This window comes from Schistocerca americana, chromosome 3 (genome assembly GCF_021461395.2).
Source record: "Schistocerca americana isolate TAMUIC-IGC-003095 chromosome 3, iqSchAmer2.1, whole genome shotgun sequence".
Lineage (NCBI taxonomy): Eukaryota > Metazoa > Arthropoda > Insecta > Orthoptera > Acrididae > Schistocerca > Schistocerca americana.
The window spans coordinates 50,451,951-50,471,707 of record NC_060121.1 but is presented as its reverse complement, the minus strand read 5'-3'; the positions used below and the strand labels follow the sequence as shown (position 1 = coordinate 50,471,707).

Sequence of the window (19,757 nt, the reverse complement as noted above, 5' to 3'; positions counted from 1 at the left end):
TCATTGAAGCTGTAGGCTGTATCCAGTAGGTGACGACGAGAAATCTGCATCAATGGGCCGTTGCTGCTGCTAGCCAATTTACTCATATAATTTTGAAGCTTCTTACTCGTGTGTCGTGCTCTTCAAGCGAAGACATTGGATTCGCCAGAGAAAAATCACCAGATCTGTATCCGAGAGGGAAGCAACCCCTTGATGCAGCAGGAAGTTTCCGAATGCAGATTTGAGTCCTCATTCCAAAAAACGACAAGTATTTTGTTATTAACACCGATCAAACAGGTATTACACGTAAAAGTACCTGATACATTACATCAATTGCAATACTATTTTACCATATGATGTAATTAGTGAATGTTTGTTCTAGGGTGTCAATGACAGCCAACTTATGACCGAACGCGAAACAAAGGTGATTCTTGTGTAGCGAAAGGAAATGCACAAGGTGACAGATTCGCACACTCCACAGTATGCTGTCACCTCATCTGGAAAATTACTACCAACTGTCTTCGTTAGCTTGCAAGAGGCCACTGGCTCATTTGGGCCAAGGGCGTAAAAGCAGCTGATGAGGACGCACACGAATACAAAAAGTTACTATAACGACTTCAAAGTTCGACAAACGCACAACAGTGCCGCCCCCCCCCCCCTCCCCCCTCTGGGTCCGGGGGGGGGGGGGGGGGTTAGAATAGGCCCGACGTATTCCCCGCCTGTCGTAAGAGGCGACTGAAAGGAGTGTCTCACGTTTTGGCATTTATGTGATGGTCCCCTGTAGCGTTTGACCTCCATTTTTCAAAATTTTTCCGAAGAGCGAACCAGTTGGGTAAGGGCGCCTGTCCATCGAGCATTGAGATCTTTAGCCCACTTTCTCGTTGTCGCATTTGTCCCCCTCAATCTCCATCTCTTGGGCGAGGAAACCTTCCTGGATGCGTTTTCAACCATGCACTATGCAGTGTCGCTATCTGCATCGATGATGACCATGGACTTCTTTGCACCTGATATCCAGCACAATAGCCAGACTGCTGTGGTGGCGCCATCATGTACCCTGTTGGTTGCAGCCCCCTGACCACACGGGGATCGCTCTGCTGATGCCTCCAGTGTTAACTCCTCACGTATGCCAAGGGGTAGGTGCCCATCCTCTTGGAGCATCGGGACTCAAGGCAATGGCCATCCTGCTGCTGTGGGTGTCAGAATAAATATGATGCGGGAAATAACTGTCTGCATTGTATATATTCCTCCAGATGGTGCAGTACCCCTGAATGTATTAGCTGCACTGATTGTTCAACTCCCTAAACCTTTCCTACTTTTGGGAGATTTTAACACCCATAGCCCCTGTGGGGTGGCACTGTGCTTACTGGCCAAGGCACGGATGTCGAAACTTTACTGTCTCAGTTCGACCTCAACCTCTTAAATAATGGTCCTGCCACACATTTCAGTGTGCCTCATGGTAGTTACTCAGCCATTGATTTATCAGTTTGCAGCCCAGGACTTCTCACATCTATCCACTGGAGAACACATGACGACCTGTGTGGTAGTGACCACTTCCCCATTGTGGTGTGCGTACTGTAAGACCTTCGGTACACACACCATCAGATTATTTGACTTGTCGCTCTAGCGAAGTAGGCGAGTGTCAGCAATGTGTCTCGTGGTCTTATTGTGGCGTGTTTATCTTCTGCCGTTAGGTCAGACGATAGAAATGCCACTAGCACGGTTAGAGTAGCAGATTGACGGTGACCAACTTTAAACAGAACTTGATTAATTTTCACACACATTTATTAAAATAATAAAAATCATAGATATTACGTAACTTGATTCTGGATGCTGTTTACAATTGACAATCTGAAGTTCCTTTGGTCTTGGTATGTTGATCTTATTCTCACATATCTCTGATACTTGCAAAGTGTCTATACATTTCTTTTCATGGCTATGTACAGGAATATGATAATCTTATTAGGCGCAGACTGAAACTTGACTACAGACTAATGCAGACTAACGCAGACTAATGCAGATTGACTAATCGGAGGTCTGTACACTGGTTATAATACCTCGCGCGTTCAGGTATCACTGCGCGAGTGTGATCCGCGAGGAGAAAAGGTTCTACGTTAGCAGCAACCTCATTGGCCGCGTTACATATTAATACGCGGATCGGCGGAAGCAGAATTTGGTCCGTCTTTATGGCAGCGCGATCTCGTAGAGCGGAGACGGACGAGCGCTGTGCCTGCGCTGTTGTGCTTAGCGGGGCGCGCTCTAGTGGGAAAGTTGTGTACGCGCTGACAACGCGGAACTATGTGCACAACACCCATCTTCCTGTCACTGCCCCAGTGTCAGGCCCACGGGCGCCTGCCCAGATGGGCTTTGAACGAGGCAGACTGGGAAACTTTCACCTCTGCTGTCACCGTTGAATCTCCTCCACACAGTGACATCGATGTGATTGTTGAGCAGGTGACTACAACTACCGTTTCCGCGGCAGAAAACGCGATTCCTCGCTCATTAGGGTGCCCAAGGCTTAAGGCAGTCCCTTGGTGGTCGCGGGAAGTCGCTGAAGCAATTAAGGAGCGTCGACGAGCTCTACAGCGGCATAAGCGGCACCATTCCCTGGAGCACCTCATAGCCTTTAAATGGCTCCGTGCCCACGTTCGCCAACTTATCAAACAACGGAAGCAGGAGTGTTGGGAGGGATACCTCTCGACTGTTGGGTGCCATGCATCACCTTCCCAAGTCTGGGCAAAGATCAAACGTGTTTTCGGGTCCCAGACCCCAACAGGCATTCGCGGTGTTACTATAAATGGCGTGTTATCTACCGACGCAATCGCGATTGCTGAGCACTTAGCTCGAGCCTCTGCGTAGGAGAATTACCCCCCCCCCCCCCCCCCCAGCCTTTTGCACTCTCAAATGGCGGCTGGAAGGGAACGTCAATACACGCCACAGTGAATCCTATAACGCCCCATTTACAGTGTGGGAGCTCCTCAGTGCCCATGCACATTGCCCCGACACAGCTCCTGGGCCTTATCGGATCCACAGCCAGATAATTAAACATCTCTCATCTGACTACAAGCGACATCTCCTCGTCATCTCCTGCCAGATCTGGTGCGATGGCGTCTTTCCATCGCAGTGGCAGGAGAGCACCATCATTCTAGTGCTCAAACCCGATAAAAACCCGCTCGATGTCGATAGCTTTCGGCCCATTAGCCTCATCAACGTTCTTTGTAAGATGCTGGAACATATGGTATGTCGGCGCTGGGGTTGGGTCCTGGAGTCACGTGCCCTACTGCCTCCATGTCAAGGCGGCTTCCGCCAGAGTCGCTCTACCACTGCACCTGCAGCCATTCACCGTGGCGTAGCAGCGTTTACGTGTAACCGACAGAAAAAGAATATCAAGCTCCCGTGTGACGCACTAAAGCCTTAAAAAGAGCAGTCGTAAGAAAACGGCGCTGTAACATAGCGATAAGTTATTTTTCTGACTTCCTGAAGGTTGTAGGTTCTGTGATCGCTGTTTTTATTCAATTGGTTTATCCATATTTTTTTCATTTCTAGCCCTTGCCGCCTCATATTATCTTGCTGACTTTTGTATTTGCTCTATTTTTCTTCCTTTTATTTGTTTATTTTTTCACCTTGAATCCTCGTCCATGTGATTTTAATTATTTTTATATATTTGCTTGGATTTAATTTCTTCCTTGTCATCATTTTTTATTTTTTATGTTATTGTAATCTTTATTTGTATTACTCAGTTTTGCCAGAATCTCTTTTCATTTATAAAATCTTTTTCTGTTTGAACGTTCATCTGTATTAGTTTGTCCATTTAGCCAGAACAACGTTGTTTTAAATGTTTGTATGACGATTATTATCCGAAAGAACGTACATATAGAAAGAAAAAAAAAATCTTGGACACATCCAATACAAACACGTTATGCCGTATTTTGTTTCGTAACCGATAGATAGGTATTCGAGATCGGTGTCTTAATATTATGATAAATAAACAAAGATTGATTAATTAAATAAAAATGCCATTAAGATAAATATGTAAAAAATAGATTAATCTGACAGGACTTGAACCGCGAACCTTCAGCATACCAGCCAAATAACCTAACCGCTACGCTATGGCGCCGTTTTAAAATATAGTCTTATTGTCAAGGCCCCACTAGAACTATTTTTTTGTCGATTACTTGCAAACGAGGACCCACCAGAGTGAATTGCTGCATGGTGTGGTACCTGGAACGCTAGCTTACACCGCCGAATAGGGTGTGTTTCATAAGTCTGTGCGTTGACATTCGTCGTCAGCCGTTACAGGAAGCAGATGGCGCAGCAGACGCAGGTCTTAACGGGCTAGCACCATCTATAGGGAAATTCCGGTTTCACGCTTCTGCACCTGGTAATCCGTGATGTCGGCAAAGATACATGCCTGACAAAGTGAAGCACCTAGCAGAGGAGGAAGAAAAGGAATGAAACGCCACAGGTTGAGAGGATATGTGATCTTATTTCGGTGTTTCTAAAATCGAATCAAGTTGACGAAGAACTTAGTAGTATGGGTCCACTTACCAATGTGGCGTTGCAGCCCCTCTGCATGGACGCACGCACTGATTCGGTTGTGGAGGGTGTGAAGCCGTTGGATCCTCTCCTGACACACAGCTGTTGTAAATGGTCCTGTATGCCCTGGATACTGGCTCTGGGACGGAGTTGACGTAAGAGCAGGTCCCATGTTTACTCTACCAGGGACAGATCTGGAGGTCTTTCTGGCTACGGGAGTACTTCACGTGCCGTGTGTGTGTGGACAAACAGTGTCCTGTTGAAAAATGTCACATGATAACTAAGACGTGAGGGGGTAGGACGTCAGCAACGTACTGTTGTGCCGTCAGAGTTACGTCGGTCACCACCATGCGTGACCTGAACTGATACCCGATGGCTCCCCAGGAGTAACACCGCTCTGGCTCTCCAGAAGACAGGAAGAATGGGCCTCCTCCCCAGATCGCCGTTACAGTCAACGATGAATACGATGCGACGCCATCCATCAGTGGGCCACGATTCCCAGTGACGGCACCACTACACTACAATCTGCGATACCCCACCAGTTCTATCCTTATTTGGATTAGTTTTCACCTATCAATGACCATGGTTGGCGATCGGACTCGCAATTATAACGGGCGGACACCCGCGTGCAGTAAGACGTCAGGGTTGATTTCACTAATCGCTCTAAGCACTGCAGAACCAAGCTCTTACCACACAATCTTTAATTCTCAATAATTGGAACCGACATAGTAACTTGACAAGGAAATAAGTGGCAGGAGTGCACACAATAGAACTTATAAACCCTTTGAAATAGCGACATCCACTGCATACGGACAATACGGATCCTACAGACATATTACTTTCGTTACCGTAGCAAAAGACACTTTATCAGTACAAATTGATCTGTTTTAAACGTGAGACAATTTTATGTAAAATAACAGTCAAATGTTGAGTGAAAATGTCCTGCTAAGCACTGCGGTGGTGTTATTTGAAATTTATATAAGTAATAAACATCTTTCTTTAACATTATGTTTACACAGAACTGACCACTGACTGAAAATGAATTTTTACACGCATGTTTTCTGATAATTTTCAATGTGAAGAATTTTCGAACTGACGGTACTTCAGTGCAGTGTAACAAAAACACTTTCCTGCACTTTTGTTGAATCATAAATTTAGTCTGTCACACGCCATGAATCAGTAAAATCGTATGCTCTGAACACCACAGTAACAATTGTTTTTTGTGGTAATGAAAATGTCCACAATACCTTTAGTTGCCTTCTTCTGCAACTGGTTTTATTATGCTTGTCAATGTAATAAAATAGCTGGTACTTTGTACACACTCTGCTGCTTTGCTTAATGCGGCAATAATAATTTTAAGAAGTTTATATAGGCCTACGTACATCCAGCTTATGATCTGAAAATGGTGCTGATTAAATATCACAGTATTTGAAAATGACATCTACAGAAATAACAGGACTGTGTATTAATTTGTACAAGAGGACGACGAATCATGACTTTTACGATATGTCCGTCACTACGAAAAATAGAATATACTAAACTTCACCACAGAAATAAATACTCCAGTCTTTTTGTGGTATTGAGCAACGTGTTGCAGCGCGACGAGATTTTGCTGCTGATGGATGGCTTAGCGGCTTTCACACAGTGGCTTCCAACTCGTAATTCCCGTCGTAATATTTGGCCAGTACTGTGGGTAATGTTGCAACATTATGTCTGCTTCTTTCACAGCGAACGACGACTTCCCACTGGCCCTTGTAATAAGCTTGGCGCTTCTGCTTGGTTGACAAATAGATGCTTAATGCTGTAGAATAACGTGTAGCAATAATTTCGTCCATCCGAGGCCGTATAACAATCATGGTGCTCACTTTAATCACCACACGATACAGTACGCAGCACCATACGCTGCTTCGCTATCTTTACGATTCATTATGTTACTATGCAGTGTTTTTTCTTCCTGAATAGTAATTTTCAGATCAGTTCTACTGCTCTTTAGACATTCTTCGTAAGTTAGTACAGTCTCAAGTAATTCTTAGTTACTACGAGGTGCATTCAAGTTCTAAGGCCTCCGATTTTTTTTTTCTCTGGACTGGAAAGAGATAGAAACATGCATATTGTTTTAAAATGAGGCCGCGTTCATTGTCAATATGTCCCAAAGATGGCAGCACCGTACGGTAGATGGAATTTTACTGCCAGCGGCGAGAATGAGAACTGTTTTAAATACTTAAAATGGCGACGTTTTCCTTACTTGAACAGCGTGCAATCATTCGTTTTCTGAATTTGCGTGGTATGAAACCAATTGAAATTCATCGACAGTTGAAGGAGACATGTGGTGATGGAGTTATGGATGTGTCGAAAGTGCGTTCGTGGGTGCGACAGTTTAATGAAGGCAGAACATGTGTGACAACAAACCGAAACAACCTCGGGCTCGCACAAGCCGGTCTGACGACATGATCGAGAAAGTGGAGAGAATTGTTTTGGGGGATCGCCGAATGACTGTTGAACAGATCGCCTCCAGAGTTGGCATTTCTGTGGGTTCTGTGCACACAATCCTGCATGACGACCTGAAAATGCGAAAAGTGTCATGCAGGTGGGTGCCACGAATGCTGACGGACGACCACATGGCTGCCCGTGTGGCATGGTGCCAAGCAATGTTGACGTGCAACGACAGCATGAATGGGACTTTCTTTTCCTCGGTTGTGACAATGGATGAGATGTGGATGCCATTTTTCAATCCAGAAACAAAGCGCCAGTCAGCTCAATGGAAGCACACAGATTCACCGCCACCAAAAAAATTTCGGGTAACCGCCAGTGCTGAAAAAATGATGGTGTCCATGTTCTGGGACAGCGAGGGCGTAATCCTTACCCATTGCGTTCCAAAGGGCACTACGGTAACAGGTGCATCCTACGAAATTGTTTTGAAGAACAAATTCCTTCCTGCACTGCAACAAAAACGTCCGGGAAGAGTTGCGCGTGTGCTGTTTCACCAAGACAACGCACCCACACATCGAGCTAACGTTACGCAACAGTTTCTTCGTGATAACAACTTTGAAGTGATTCCTCATGCTCCCTACTCACCTGACCTGGCTCCTAGTGACTTTTGGCTTCTTCCAACAATGAAAGACACTCTCCGTGGCCGCACATTCACCAGCCGTGCTGCTATTGCCTCAGCCATTTTCCAGTGGTCAAAACAGACTCCTAAAGAAGCCTTTGCCGCTGCCATGGAATCATGGCGTCAGCGTTGTGAAAAATGTGTACGTCTGCAGGGCGATTGCGTCGAGAAGTAACGCCAGTTTCATCGATTTCGGGTGAGTAGTTAATTAGAAAAAAAATCGGAGGCCTTAGAATTTGAATGCACCTCATAGAAATTGTTATAGATGTCAATCCATTCACAGATTAATAAAGCTACGACACAAAATACTTTACGAACGGCGTACGTTAAATGAAAATTGTCGTAAGTCACGCTATCTCTGATATGCACATCCTGTGGTTTCACTGTACTTCCTTCGATTCTTCAGAAGAGCAGTTCACAGTTACTATAGTATCTCCTATGTCGAAGCAACAGAAAATTGTGATCCCCCCCCCCCCCCCCCAAAAAAAAAAAAATAACAGTAGGAAGACCTAACCTGCCGACATTCTCGATACGTGCACGTGAGCTTCAGAAGGAATAGAGAAGTGTAGACTGTAAAAGTGTTCGAAATCCATTCCAATTTTTTTTGGCTCATTGAAATAGAAACTCAAAATTCGTTTCATTGGATTGTGCTGCTTCATAGGAAATACTTCTGATTGCTCGATTAATGGGAAGAAGCGTCTAGATCTATCTGGAAATGTACAGGAATAAAAGGTCGTTTTGGACCAGAGATCAGGAGGGAAAAAGATTGAGGTACCGATGCCCCCGTCGGCTGTTAACCGCATCCGCTGACCGACGCTGTGTTCGATGCGACTGGCTCGCTGTCTTCTGTGGCAGGGAGCGCACTGCTGTGCGACACTCTCCGCCTAGTCGGTTGATCCGATCCGCTGGTCAGCTATAGTGACTCCTACCGAAAGTTGTCCGAAGGCCTAAATACTGAAACGATCCTGGTATTTTGAATAGAATTTTTCTCAGTTTTTAAAATCCGAGGGTAATCCCAAAAGTAAGGTCTCCTTTTTATATATATATAAGTACATAGACCTGTTTATTTCCACAGTGGTTTACATCAGTTTACAGCTTGAACATTTAGCTACTTTTCGACATAATCACCATTTCTGTCGATTCATTTTTGTAGACGTTGTGGCAGTTTTTGTATGCCCATGTCATACCAGCTCGCCGCCATGCTGTTCAGAAAGTTATGAACCTCTTCTTTCACCTCGTCATCGGAGCTGAATCGCTGGGACCGCAATTAACGCTGACAGGTACTGTGAAACCTGAAAAAACTCAAACGGGCAATTCAGAACCGGAGAAGTGGAATGTTGAGCAAGGGCGTACACATTCTCCATGACAACCCTCGTCCACACATCGCTCTGCAAACCGTTGCTCTCCTGCAACAGTGTCAGTGGAACACAATCACCCACCCAACCACCCACCCACCCTATAGTCCTGACTTGGCGCCCAGTGACTATCACCTGTTCCCTAGGTTAAAAGAACATCTGGCCGGAAAGCGATTCAGCTCCGACGACGAGGTGAAGGAAGAGGTTCATAACTTTCTGAACAGCAAGGCGGTGAGCTGGTATGACATGGGCATACAAAAATCGCCACAGCGTCTCCAAAAATGCACCGACAGAAATGGTGATTATGTCGACAAATAGCTAAATGTTCAAGCAGTAAACTGATGTAAACCATTGTAGAAATAAACAGGTCTATGCACTTATAAAAAAAATAGGAGAACTTACTTTTGGGATTACCCTTGTATTATCGTCGTTCTCGTTTGGGCCCTACTGGAACACGCAAAATTTTCATGATTTTGTTCTACCATTTATTTGCCCCCACATTACTTCAATTCTCTCAGAATGGGCCCTTTTCCGCTCATCAGACCACACTGCTCCAGTCCTCAAGAGCTTTTCTGTCTGGCCAACGTGTCAGTCGTCAGTTGTGTGCCTAAATATTTTCCTGTCGTGTATATCACATTGTCTTAATCCTATCCCTGCGTCTTTCAGGTGTTCCTTAACTGCTCTGGTCCATTTTATTGTTTCAATTTTGGCTTTACTGCATGTTTCGTAGAATTCTAGTTAATTGTTTCCGTTCCTGTAATCTGCTCATAGAATTTTAGCGCGTGTTTCTTTCATATCGGAAAAAATGTAGGTATAGTTTTCAGCTTCTTTATTTGCTCTCAGTCTGCATGTTCCTTCTCCAGTGCAATTTGGACGTAATATTTTCCTGATTACTTTCAGTTCTTTCTTTTTCGATTTCTTTAGTATCCCACTTTCTGTTTGAACTGAGTGTTTGTCTCATAAAGACACTACGGTTTGATTGTGCTGTAGTGCCACAGTTCAGTGTATTTTGATATGCATTTTTTTATTATTGATGTCTTTTGTAAGCCTAGAAGCTATTTCAATTTTGTGAGAACGAATTACATAACCATTCCTTTCCAGAGCAGTTTCGTTGAATGATTTCGTCTAAACGTGTCAATTGACAGTCACGATGTCTGTTTCAGAATTTCCGTTTGTTTTTGCATTGTTTCAGTGCTCTGGCATAAAATCACTAGGTCTTCTGTAAAACCAAACAGCCTAGTATTGGTTCATCATAATTTCAATCGTTCGTCAATTTTTCGCTCTGATTTTAGTTTCCAGTTCTAAGACAGGTGAAAAGTAATGGAGAGGGTCCATCACCTTGTCCCACTCCGGAATTTCTCCCCTGAATATTTCTCTAGATTTCGTACCATTTAGTGTTTCACTAAAAATAGCAGTGGTTTTGAGGTCCAGACATGATTCTTTCAGAATCACTGAGTCACACGACATTTTTTACTGAGTCACATGCTTTTTTAAATTCTACAAGGGTACAAACTACATTCTTATACAGTACGTGTTTTGATGCGTGAGAATTAGTTTCAGAACTGACATTTATATTCGGCAAAATATATTTTCTCTGAAACCTGCTTGATGTTCAGTAGTTTTGCATTGAAGCTGGTGGTGTGCTCAGTTGAGGAGACATTGAGAAAGGATTTTGTTTGGGACGGGCTTAGAGGGAAATCCCTCTGCAATGAGTGATATTAGCTTCGTCTCCCTTTTACGTAGTGGTGTATCAGTGGACTTTTCCTATCAACCGGAATTTTCTCACTTTGCCACATTTTTGGATGATCAGTGTAATTTCTTTTAAAGTTTTTAGGCTCTGCTAACGGTATACTACGCCATCCACATCGCTGGTGACTACTTTGAATGAGAGTAACAGGTGCAAACATGTAACTCTTTTGTATCGGTTGTGAATAAATAGTTGCCACTATTTAAGTTCCAACCCTCGTATTTGAGGTATCCACATTTTTGTAACTAGTGGTTGTTGAGACATAACTCGCACAGACGTGGACCCTTCTGCAAGTTGCCTCTCGGGGTATCCAGACACACATTTTTCTTGTTTAATTGTCAAGTGTATTAATTAGAAACACCGCTTTCAAATTTACACACCATATTTGTCCAATCGGAACTTCGGCTCCGTCCGTTGCGTCCTCATCGCCCGACGAGGTACTAAAGTCCAGCCTATTGTTTCATGACCGCGCTGCGAATACTGGTGTAATAATATACGAGGGCAGTTCAACAAGTACCCGTGTTAGGAAAGAAGACGTTTTCGTACTTTCAAACACATATGATTCATTTTTTAGCACAGTGCTTGCCATTTTAACCCTTCCAAATAATATGAAATGTCGAGCATTTTGAAATACGCCTTGTCTCGACGATGACCTCATTTGTATTCCTTCACGTTTGGTAACAAGAAGCTGTCGCAGGGAGCCAGCTTGGGCAATTACAGGTGTGGGGGACGGCAGTTAAGAATTGTTTCAGATGAATTTGTTGCCGCATTGTGGTATAACAGCATGTTCTACGTCGCGAAACGGAGTCGCGTGTCTTTCAATTTCTAGTCGAAACTATCAAACACATTAGTGTCGTATTTCCCAGTATTGGTTTTAAGTTTTCTTATTCTGTGAGTATGGCACCCTTTTCATACCAAAAACTCGTCTCCCCCAACTTTTTCCATCTGATGGGAACGGTTTCTACTTTGTACAACAGTTCACTGGAAGCAACCCGCTTTTCTGATTGGTGCTTGGTTTCCCTGGGTGTAATAATGCAATTGTCTCTCATCGACAGTGACAAATGGGGTTAAAAAGTGCTCTGGATCTCGCTTAAATTGCTGCGAACGCAGCTTCGAAATTGAATCGTTGTGTTTACATTCTGTTGTGGGCTTTCTCAGCGGTCTCGGTCTCTTCGGGGATCCCATCTGCTTGGCGTCCAGGGCGAGTCTCATCAAAAAGGAACGTCTGATCGGGCTGTAATTCATTGAACCAACATATAGGATCTCTCTCTCCCAAGAGTCGTCTGAAGTATTTTCTCTGGTGCTTCAACAGATATTTGCAATTTCGTTTTTGCATCGTGTAGCTGGAGTCAGTCCAAACACACAGTGCTCGTACATCTTTCATGCGACGCCCAGTGCAGAGGGAAAGGATTTTTAGAGGGGAATCTTATATGGCCATTGCATAGAGCGGTCCCAGATTTGTTTAATGCGATATTCCTGTTGTCTATATGTATTAACTAGGACAGCAAAGCTCGCAGAATAACGATAGATAACTCCAGAAGCGGCAGCACTCTCCTGGCCCGCGCTGTCACCGCCAAGCACGCGGCACTGTTGAGTTGCTGCTGGATTGCTGTTTGTTCTTCGTGTTTTATTGTACTTATTAATATGTGAAACAAATATAGCAAAAGGCTAATTTGGGACCACTCTGTCGAATGAGCACGAAACATTTTACTTTTTAAATAATTTTACAAACCTCCAGCATGCTGGAGTAATTGCAAGTCAGCAACTTGTCTTAATCAGTACAACGAAAAAAGCGGCGAGAGCTGCAAATTTCACTTTTTTTTTTTAACTCGATGACTAGTTTCGGGTCGGGAACCATTTTAAAAACATCAAGATAGTCAAAACTATGTTTCCTAAAATATAACTGCCATGTCAAGATAACAAACACGTACGAATAACAAAGTGCAATGAGCAGTTACAGAGCTTACAGATGAGTTATTTGTATGCTCTGTAACTGCTCATTTGCACTTTGTTACACGTACGTGTTTGTTATCTTGACATGGTTGTTATATTTTGGGGAATGTCGTTTTGACGATCTGGATTATATGAAAGTGATTCCCGGCCCGAAACTAGACGTCAAGTAAATAAAACTGAAATTTGCGACTTTCGCTGTTTTTTCTGTTTTATAAAAACAATTTTGTTTGAAAGACAAAAGAAAAAGACACTGGGTGTCGCATGAAAGACCTGATGAGCACTATTTGTTTGTTGTGAATCCAGCTCCACAATGTAAATGTCTGCCGAAACAGAGGGAAATCGCGCCTGAGACACCCTGTATAACTGTCCCTGCAGTCGCACTATCGGCGAGGTGCCCTCTGTGGCTCAGATGGATAGAGCGTCTGCCATGTAAGCAGGAGACCCCGGGCTCGAGTCCCGGTCGGGGCACACATTTTCAACTGTCCCCCCTTGATATATATCAGTGCCAACAGCTGAAGGTATTAATATATAATTACAATTTTTGTATAACTGTTGTCACTGATGGCCATGGGCCTCCGTAAACACGATCCATTTCTGCTTTTATCAAGTCACCCCATAAGAAGTCTTCTCTCATACACGGAATGGTCAAAAAGGTATTGGAAGACGAAAGGAACTTTTTTTTTTTTTCATTAACAGTACAGAGTAACCCACCGCCTTGAAATGTAAGGTGGGTCGGATGCTTCTGAATCTAATAGCAAAGACTTCTCATTGTTACAATCTTATTGGTATACAGTTGTTAATGCTTTTTTTAAAATAATATAAAGAACATAATAGATAAAGATTTCTCTGAGGTTACAGAAAATTGAATGCTTAACAATTGTTAAAATAGTTCCTTATAATTTGTTACTACCTAGTTGATGATAATATAATTTATGTAATGCAAATGTCAAAGAAAAGTAAAAAAAAAAAATGTAACACAATGAGCGTGGTGAAAATAATTTGTAGTATGTATAGGGAAGTGATATGCTTTATTTGGATCTGTAATACAGTCTAAGTAGCATGTTTGTTAACAATGGCCTATTTCTACATATTTCAGATGAGAAGGTCTCGGTACAACGTCGAGGTATTCTCATCTGAAATGGTTTGTGCTAATGTATTCTTACACAGATTATACAGATTAAATGCTGATTGAGCACTTCATACATGGAATACATGAATTTTAGCTTTACATGAGAAATACACTTATGTTTGTAACTTGTTAGTAGAAATACAATATAGTTCATTGCTACCTGAATGCATTCTTCCTTAAATAACTTAATACATTTCTGATATATAAAATTCATTGATTGTAGCTTTGAATATGTTGCCTTCCTGAGTCATGTTCACTTAGTGTTCCTTCCTCGGTTTCGGAATCTGTAGTTGCGTTTGTGTCCTCCCATGTGGTTTGTTGTGTTGTTTGTGCTTGTCTACGCCTCCTTCCATATCGGTTTTGGCTCTTGTATTCTTCGTCCAGAGTGTTCGATACAATATCGGCTACGCTATTTATTGTGTTCCAGTAATCTGGATTACGTATTACTCTGGCGATATCATTGTCGTTCTGTATAGGTCTCACTTGTGCTAGCGTGTTGCACAGCAGTGTGACATGTTCTGGTGCCCAGTTTCTCCGCATAAGCATACTTCATCGTCAGTTAGTCCCATGCCGTTTAAATGTACCGGACACGGAAATGGACCATCCCCCAGCTTGGGTCGACATGTTTCAGTTGTAGTCTTTCGTGTACACCAGGAAAGAAAGAGTGTACTCGGCGACCCTTATCGGATGCAGCCCAGTCTCTCTGCCATGTTTGAATCCTCCATTGTTTCTTTTGTGTTTTGTTCATGATGTTGGTTCCTGTAATTTCGGTGACTTTATCGACCTTGTCCTTATTAAGCCCTGTAACGTATTGTTATGTCTATAGGGCAGGTCCCCATCACAACACAAAGTGCCTCTAGTGACGTGACGTTGAAGGCTCCGCTCATTCTCAGGGGTACACCGCGTTGACCCCGTCTTGCAATTGTCTTGTTAGTCTGTATGTTCAGTCTGTGAGCCCAAGCACTTGAGGCGAAGCATGCGATGGATTGAAATATCGCGAAGTGGTAGGTCCTTATCGTCTTAATAGGTAATTTCTACTGAGTTGTGTTTAGTCTTGCTAGTTTGTGCATAATTTTGGAGGCTTTGTCAATTGTCAATTTTATATTATGGTTGAGAGTCTGTTTTCCGTCTAGATGCAGTCCGTGCCTTGCTTCCTCTGTATGCTTGTATTGTTTAATTTTGGAATTGTATTCCTCTGTAGTGTCCCTCTAAGCAGAAAATATACAGTTTTGGTGGGAGATACTTTTAATTTATTTTCTTTGCACCAAGTGTTAATTTTCTGAAGCAGTTGCGTGCCTTTTGTCTCTAGTGCTGCTCTCGAGTTCGCTGACACCTCTACGAGCAGGTCATCTGCGTAAGCCACCACACCTCTTACCCTGCCGTCACTGTACAGGGTGTTCAGCAAGGGCTCGATTGCGATATGCCAGAATATTGGTCGGCAAATCGAGCCTTGTGAATATCCCTTTGTCATTCTCTTGACAACCCGCCGTGTACCAGCCCTCCACTCCGCCACTCTGCCTCTGCAGTAGTCGAGGAGGCTATTTTAGAGGGAATCTGATAGCCTCATTTCCCTTAACCTGGCGAAGAGGGATGGCCACCAAAAGTTGTCAAAAGCCACGGCTATGTCGATTAGAATGGCGGACGCGTTTTTGTCGCTGATGCTATTTGTAATTGTCAGTGCTTGGTTGACGGCGTCTTCTATTGATCTACCTTCCCTGAAGCCGAATTGATGGGGCGTTAGGCCTAGGAGGCGTCTGTGCGATTGTAAACGGTCACACGGGAGCCTTTCCTGTACCTTGCCGAGACTGTTTAAGAGACAGATCGGTGGGTACGTTTTGGGGTCTGCTGGCTCGTTGTCTTGTGATTTCCTTATTATTACTACATTAGCAGTTTTCCAGAGGTTTGTAATTCTGCCTGTTAGTAGTGCCTCGTTGAACATGTTACTGTTTGTTTTAATGTTGCTGAAAGTATCTTGTCTGGGACGGGTGCTTGTCGATTTTTAAGCCTGCTGATTGCCGTCGCGACTTCTTCCTGTGCGAATCGCATGGTTACACTGTCACTGATGTATGGCTCTCTCTTAGGTCAGCGTGGTGCCGCTCGTCTTCTGTGGGGTCGTCGTCTGGGAGGAGCCTGTTCAGAAGGTATTCAGCCATGCTTCTCCATCCTCTCGTCATTGTGCCGTCAGCTTGTTTTAGTGTTGACAGAAATGTCGGTGTCTTAACTCGTTTTGTTTCTATCTTGAATGGTTGTCCCCAGATGTCGTTCTGTAGCTGGGTTTTTACAAAATTGGTCCAGTAGTCTTGCCTTGCTGTCTTTAGTTGTTTTTGGCATTTATGTTTAGCGTCACGATACAGATCAAGTCTTATCTATCTTTCAGGGACTGTCTTTGCTTGTTGGTGGTACTTTCTTGTGGCCCGTGAATCCTTCCTTTGTCTTGCCAGTTCTGTCGACCACGGTTGTTTCCGTCCCCACCCAGCTTTTGCGCGTGGTGTAGCTACTTCCTGTGCTCTTTGTAGGATCTCTGTCAGTACATGCATTTTGTAATCTATACTGCCTTGGCGACTGCTACGGTCGCAGGTTCGAATCCTGCCTAAGGCATGGATGTGTGTGATGTCCTTAGGTTAGTTAGGCTTAAATAGTTCTAAGTTCTGGGGGACTGATGACCTCAGATGCTAAGTCCCATAGTGCTCAGAGCCATTGGAACCATTTTATACTGCCTTGATCAGTGTGCAGCGACGGCGCTTCAACAATATCTCGAACTTTTTGCCAGTTCGCTCTTCTTATGAGTAAATGCTGTTGTTCGTGGTCCATGTTATGTGTATTGATATATTTGTCCGTGGTTATGACGATTGCATTGTGGACACTGTGTGTGGCTCTATCTAATACCCTCCATGTATTGACTAGTGGAAGAGATTTTCCGTTCCCTAGGGAAAGGTCTATGTTACTTACACCACCGGCGTCTCCGTGGTAGGTAGGTGGCTGACCCTCCCTATTCAGTATCAAGAGGTTGCATTCATTTACCACGTCAAGCACTAGTTGCCCTCTGTCGTCAGTTCTGAGTTCCACAAGGGGGATTTTGCGTTGATATCAGTTAGAACGAGCAGCCTTTTCCTTTCTGAGTGTCATGCAATGTCTTTTATTTTGTCTTAGAAAGGTTCTATATCATACGAGTACTGAGCGTAAATAGACGACATGAGCCATACATCCTGTCCGTCTCTTAGTTCTGCTGTGGCAATGTGTTCAGAGCAAAACCGGGCGTTCTGTGTTACTATGAGGTTTTTATTAACTGGTATTATTGCGGCTTTCCCGTTTGGTGTTCCTGCTATTGTGATGTAATATGAGGGGAGCCCTGAAATTTTCCCGCCTCGCAGAAAAGGTTCATGAACGCAGGCGATGTCTGCTTTTGTTTCTTCTAAGAGTCTATCTACTTCTATGTATACTAGGGTACTGCTCTGTCAATTCAGTTGTCTTACCTACAGAAGGGATATCTAGTGAAGGAGAAATCCAGAAACACACATCCATGTGCTCTCACGAAGCCCTTATATACTTTCTCTAGGTTTAGGCCCTCTCCCCTTCGCACACATGCCTCCGCTAAAAGCTTACATGGCTCTTTCGGGTTCGTTGGCAGATTTTCAACTCTTAGGATCATCCTGTCAGTTTGTTCTGTAGTTGGAAAGCAAATTTTATCCCAGTTTTCATGCTTAGTTCGTATTACATAGCGAAGAGCTGTTTGAAATATATCCGTGTTTTCTAATCTGCTAAGCCATAGGCTAACTTCTGAGTTTTCGTAGTGTACTTAATTAACGGTATTCAGCTTAGGGCCCTTGGTTGTGTCTGGTTGGTGTTCTTGACTGTTTGTTTGTTGCTACGATTTCGAGTAATTTTCTAGGGCAGCACGTCTTTCCTGCTTCATAGTTTCTGGTAGTATGGAGTTTGATGTGTTTTCGCCGAGCATTTCCCCTGATAACGACTGCTTGTTTTTTATCTCTACCGGGGACTTGTTCGTAAAATGTGACTGTTGTATGTCCGTTTCTGTGGTGTTTGTGTCTGGTGTTGTGCCGGTGCAGTATGTGTCATTCTGTTCAGCTACCAAACGTTTCAAAAAATGAGATCGGCAGGAAGTGCAAAATGGCTAAGCAGGGATGGCTAGAGGACAAATGGTAAGGATGTAGAGGCTTATCTCACTAGGGGTAAGATAGATACTGCCTACAGGAAAATTAAAGAGACCTTTGGAGAAACGAGAAACACTTGTATGAATATCAAGAGCTCAGATGGAAACCCAGTTACAAGCAAAGAAGGGAAAGCAGAAAGGTGGAAGGAGTATATAGAGGGTCTATACAAGGGCGATGTGCTTGAGGACAATATTATGAAAATGGAAGAGGATGTAGATGAGGATGAAATGGGAGATACGATACTGCGTGAAGAATTTGACAGAGCACTGAAAAGCCTGAGTCGGAACAAGGCCCCGGGAGTAGACAACATTCCATTAGAACTACTAATGGGCTTGGGAGAGCCAGTCCTGACAACTCTCTACCATCTGGTGAGCAAGATGTATGAGACAGGCGAAATACCCTCAGACTTAAGGAGAATATAATAATTCCAATCCCAAAGGAAGCAGGCGTTGACAGATGTGAAAATTACCGAACTATCAGTTTAGTAAGTCACAGCTGCAAAATACTAACACGAATTCTTTACAGACGAATGGAAAAACTGGTAGAAGCCGACCTCGGGGAAGATCAGTTTGGATTCCGTAGAAATATTGGAACACGTGAGGCAATACTGACCTTACGACCTATCTTAGAAGAAAGATTCAGGAAAGGCAAACCTACGTTTCTAGCATTTGTAGACTTAGAGAAAGCTTTTGACAATATTGACTGTAATATTCTCTTTCAAATTCTAAGGGTGGCAGGGGTAAAATACAGGGAGCGAAAGGCTATTTACAATTTGTGCAGAAACCAGATGGCATTTATAAGAGTTGAGGGGCATGAAAGGGAAGCAGTGGTTGGGAGGGGAGTGAGACAGGGTTGTAGCCTCTCCCCGATGTTATTCAATCTGTATATTAAGCGAGCAGTAAAGGAAACAAAAGAAAAATTCGGAGTAGGTATTAAAATCCATGGAGAAGAAATAAAAACGTTGAGGTTCGCTGATGACATTGTAATTCTGTCAGAGACAGCAAACGATTTGGAAGAGCAGTTCAACGGAATGGACAGTGTCTTGAAAGGAAGGTATAAGATGAACATCAACAAAAGCAAAACCAGGATAATGGAATGTAGTCTAATTAAGTCGGCTGATGATGAGGTAATTAGATTAGGAAATGAGAGGCTTAAAGTAGTAAAAGAGTTTAGCTATTTGGGGAGCAAAATAACTGATGATGGTCGAAGTAGAGAAGATATAAAATGTTGACTCGCAATGGCAAGGAAAGCGTTTCTGAAGAAGAGAAGTTTGTTAACATCGAGTATAGATTTAAGTGTAAGGAAGTCTTTTCTGAAAGTATTTGTATGGAGTGTAGCCATGTATGGAAGTGAAACATGGACGGTAAATAGTTTGGACAAGAAGAGAATAGAAGCTTTCGAAATGTGGTGCTACAGAAGAATTCTGAAGATTAGATGGGTAGATCACATAACTAATGATGAAGTATTGAATAGAATTGGGGAGAAGAGGAGTTTGTGGCATAGCTTGACAAAAGAAGGGATCGGTTGGTAGGACATGTTCTGAGGCATCAAGGGATCACAAATTTAGCTTCGGAGGGCAGCATGGAGAGTAAAAATCGTAGAGGGAGACCAAGAGATGAATACACTAAGCAGATTCAGAAGGATGTAGGTTGCAGTAAGTACTGGGAGATGAAGAAGCTTGCACAGGATAGGGTAGCATGGAGAGCTGTATCAAACCAGTCTCAGGACTGAAGACCACAACAATAACAACAACAACAACAACAACAACATTACTGTTTTG

General features: G+C 43.4%; 1 protein-coding gene across 3 annotated transcripts in view; it reads left to right on the top strand.

Moving 5' to 3' along the window:
* LOC124605375 (E3 ubiquitin-protein ligase ZNRF2) overlaps nt 1–19,757 on the top strand; it is a 683,705-nt gene that overhangs the window by 42,653 nt on the left and 621,295 nt on the right. For 2 of the 3 annotated variants that reach the window (XM_047137008.1, XM_047137007.1), the window contains exon 2: nt 15,887–15,946. The exons of the other annotated variant lie outside the window; for it this stretch is intronic. In XM_047137008.1, the coding sequence (XP_046992964.1) occupies nt 15,887–15,946 (60 nt within the window). The remainder of the gene's footprint in view (nt 1–15,886; nt 15,947–19,757) is intronic. 3 annotated transcript variants of the gene reach the window in all.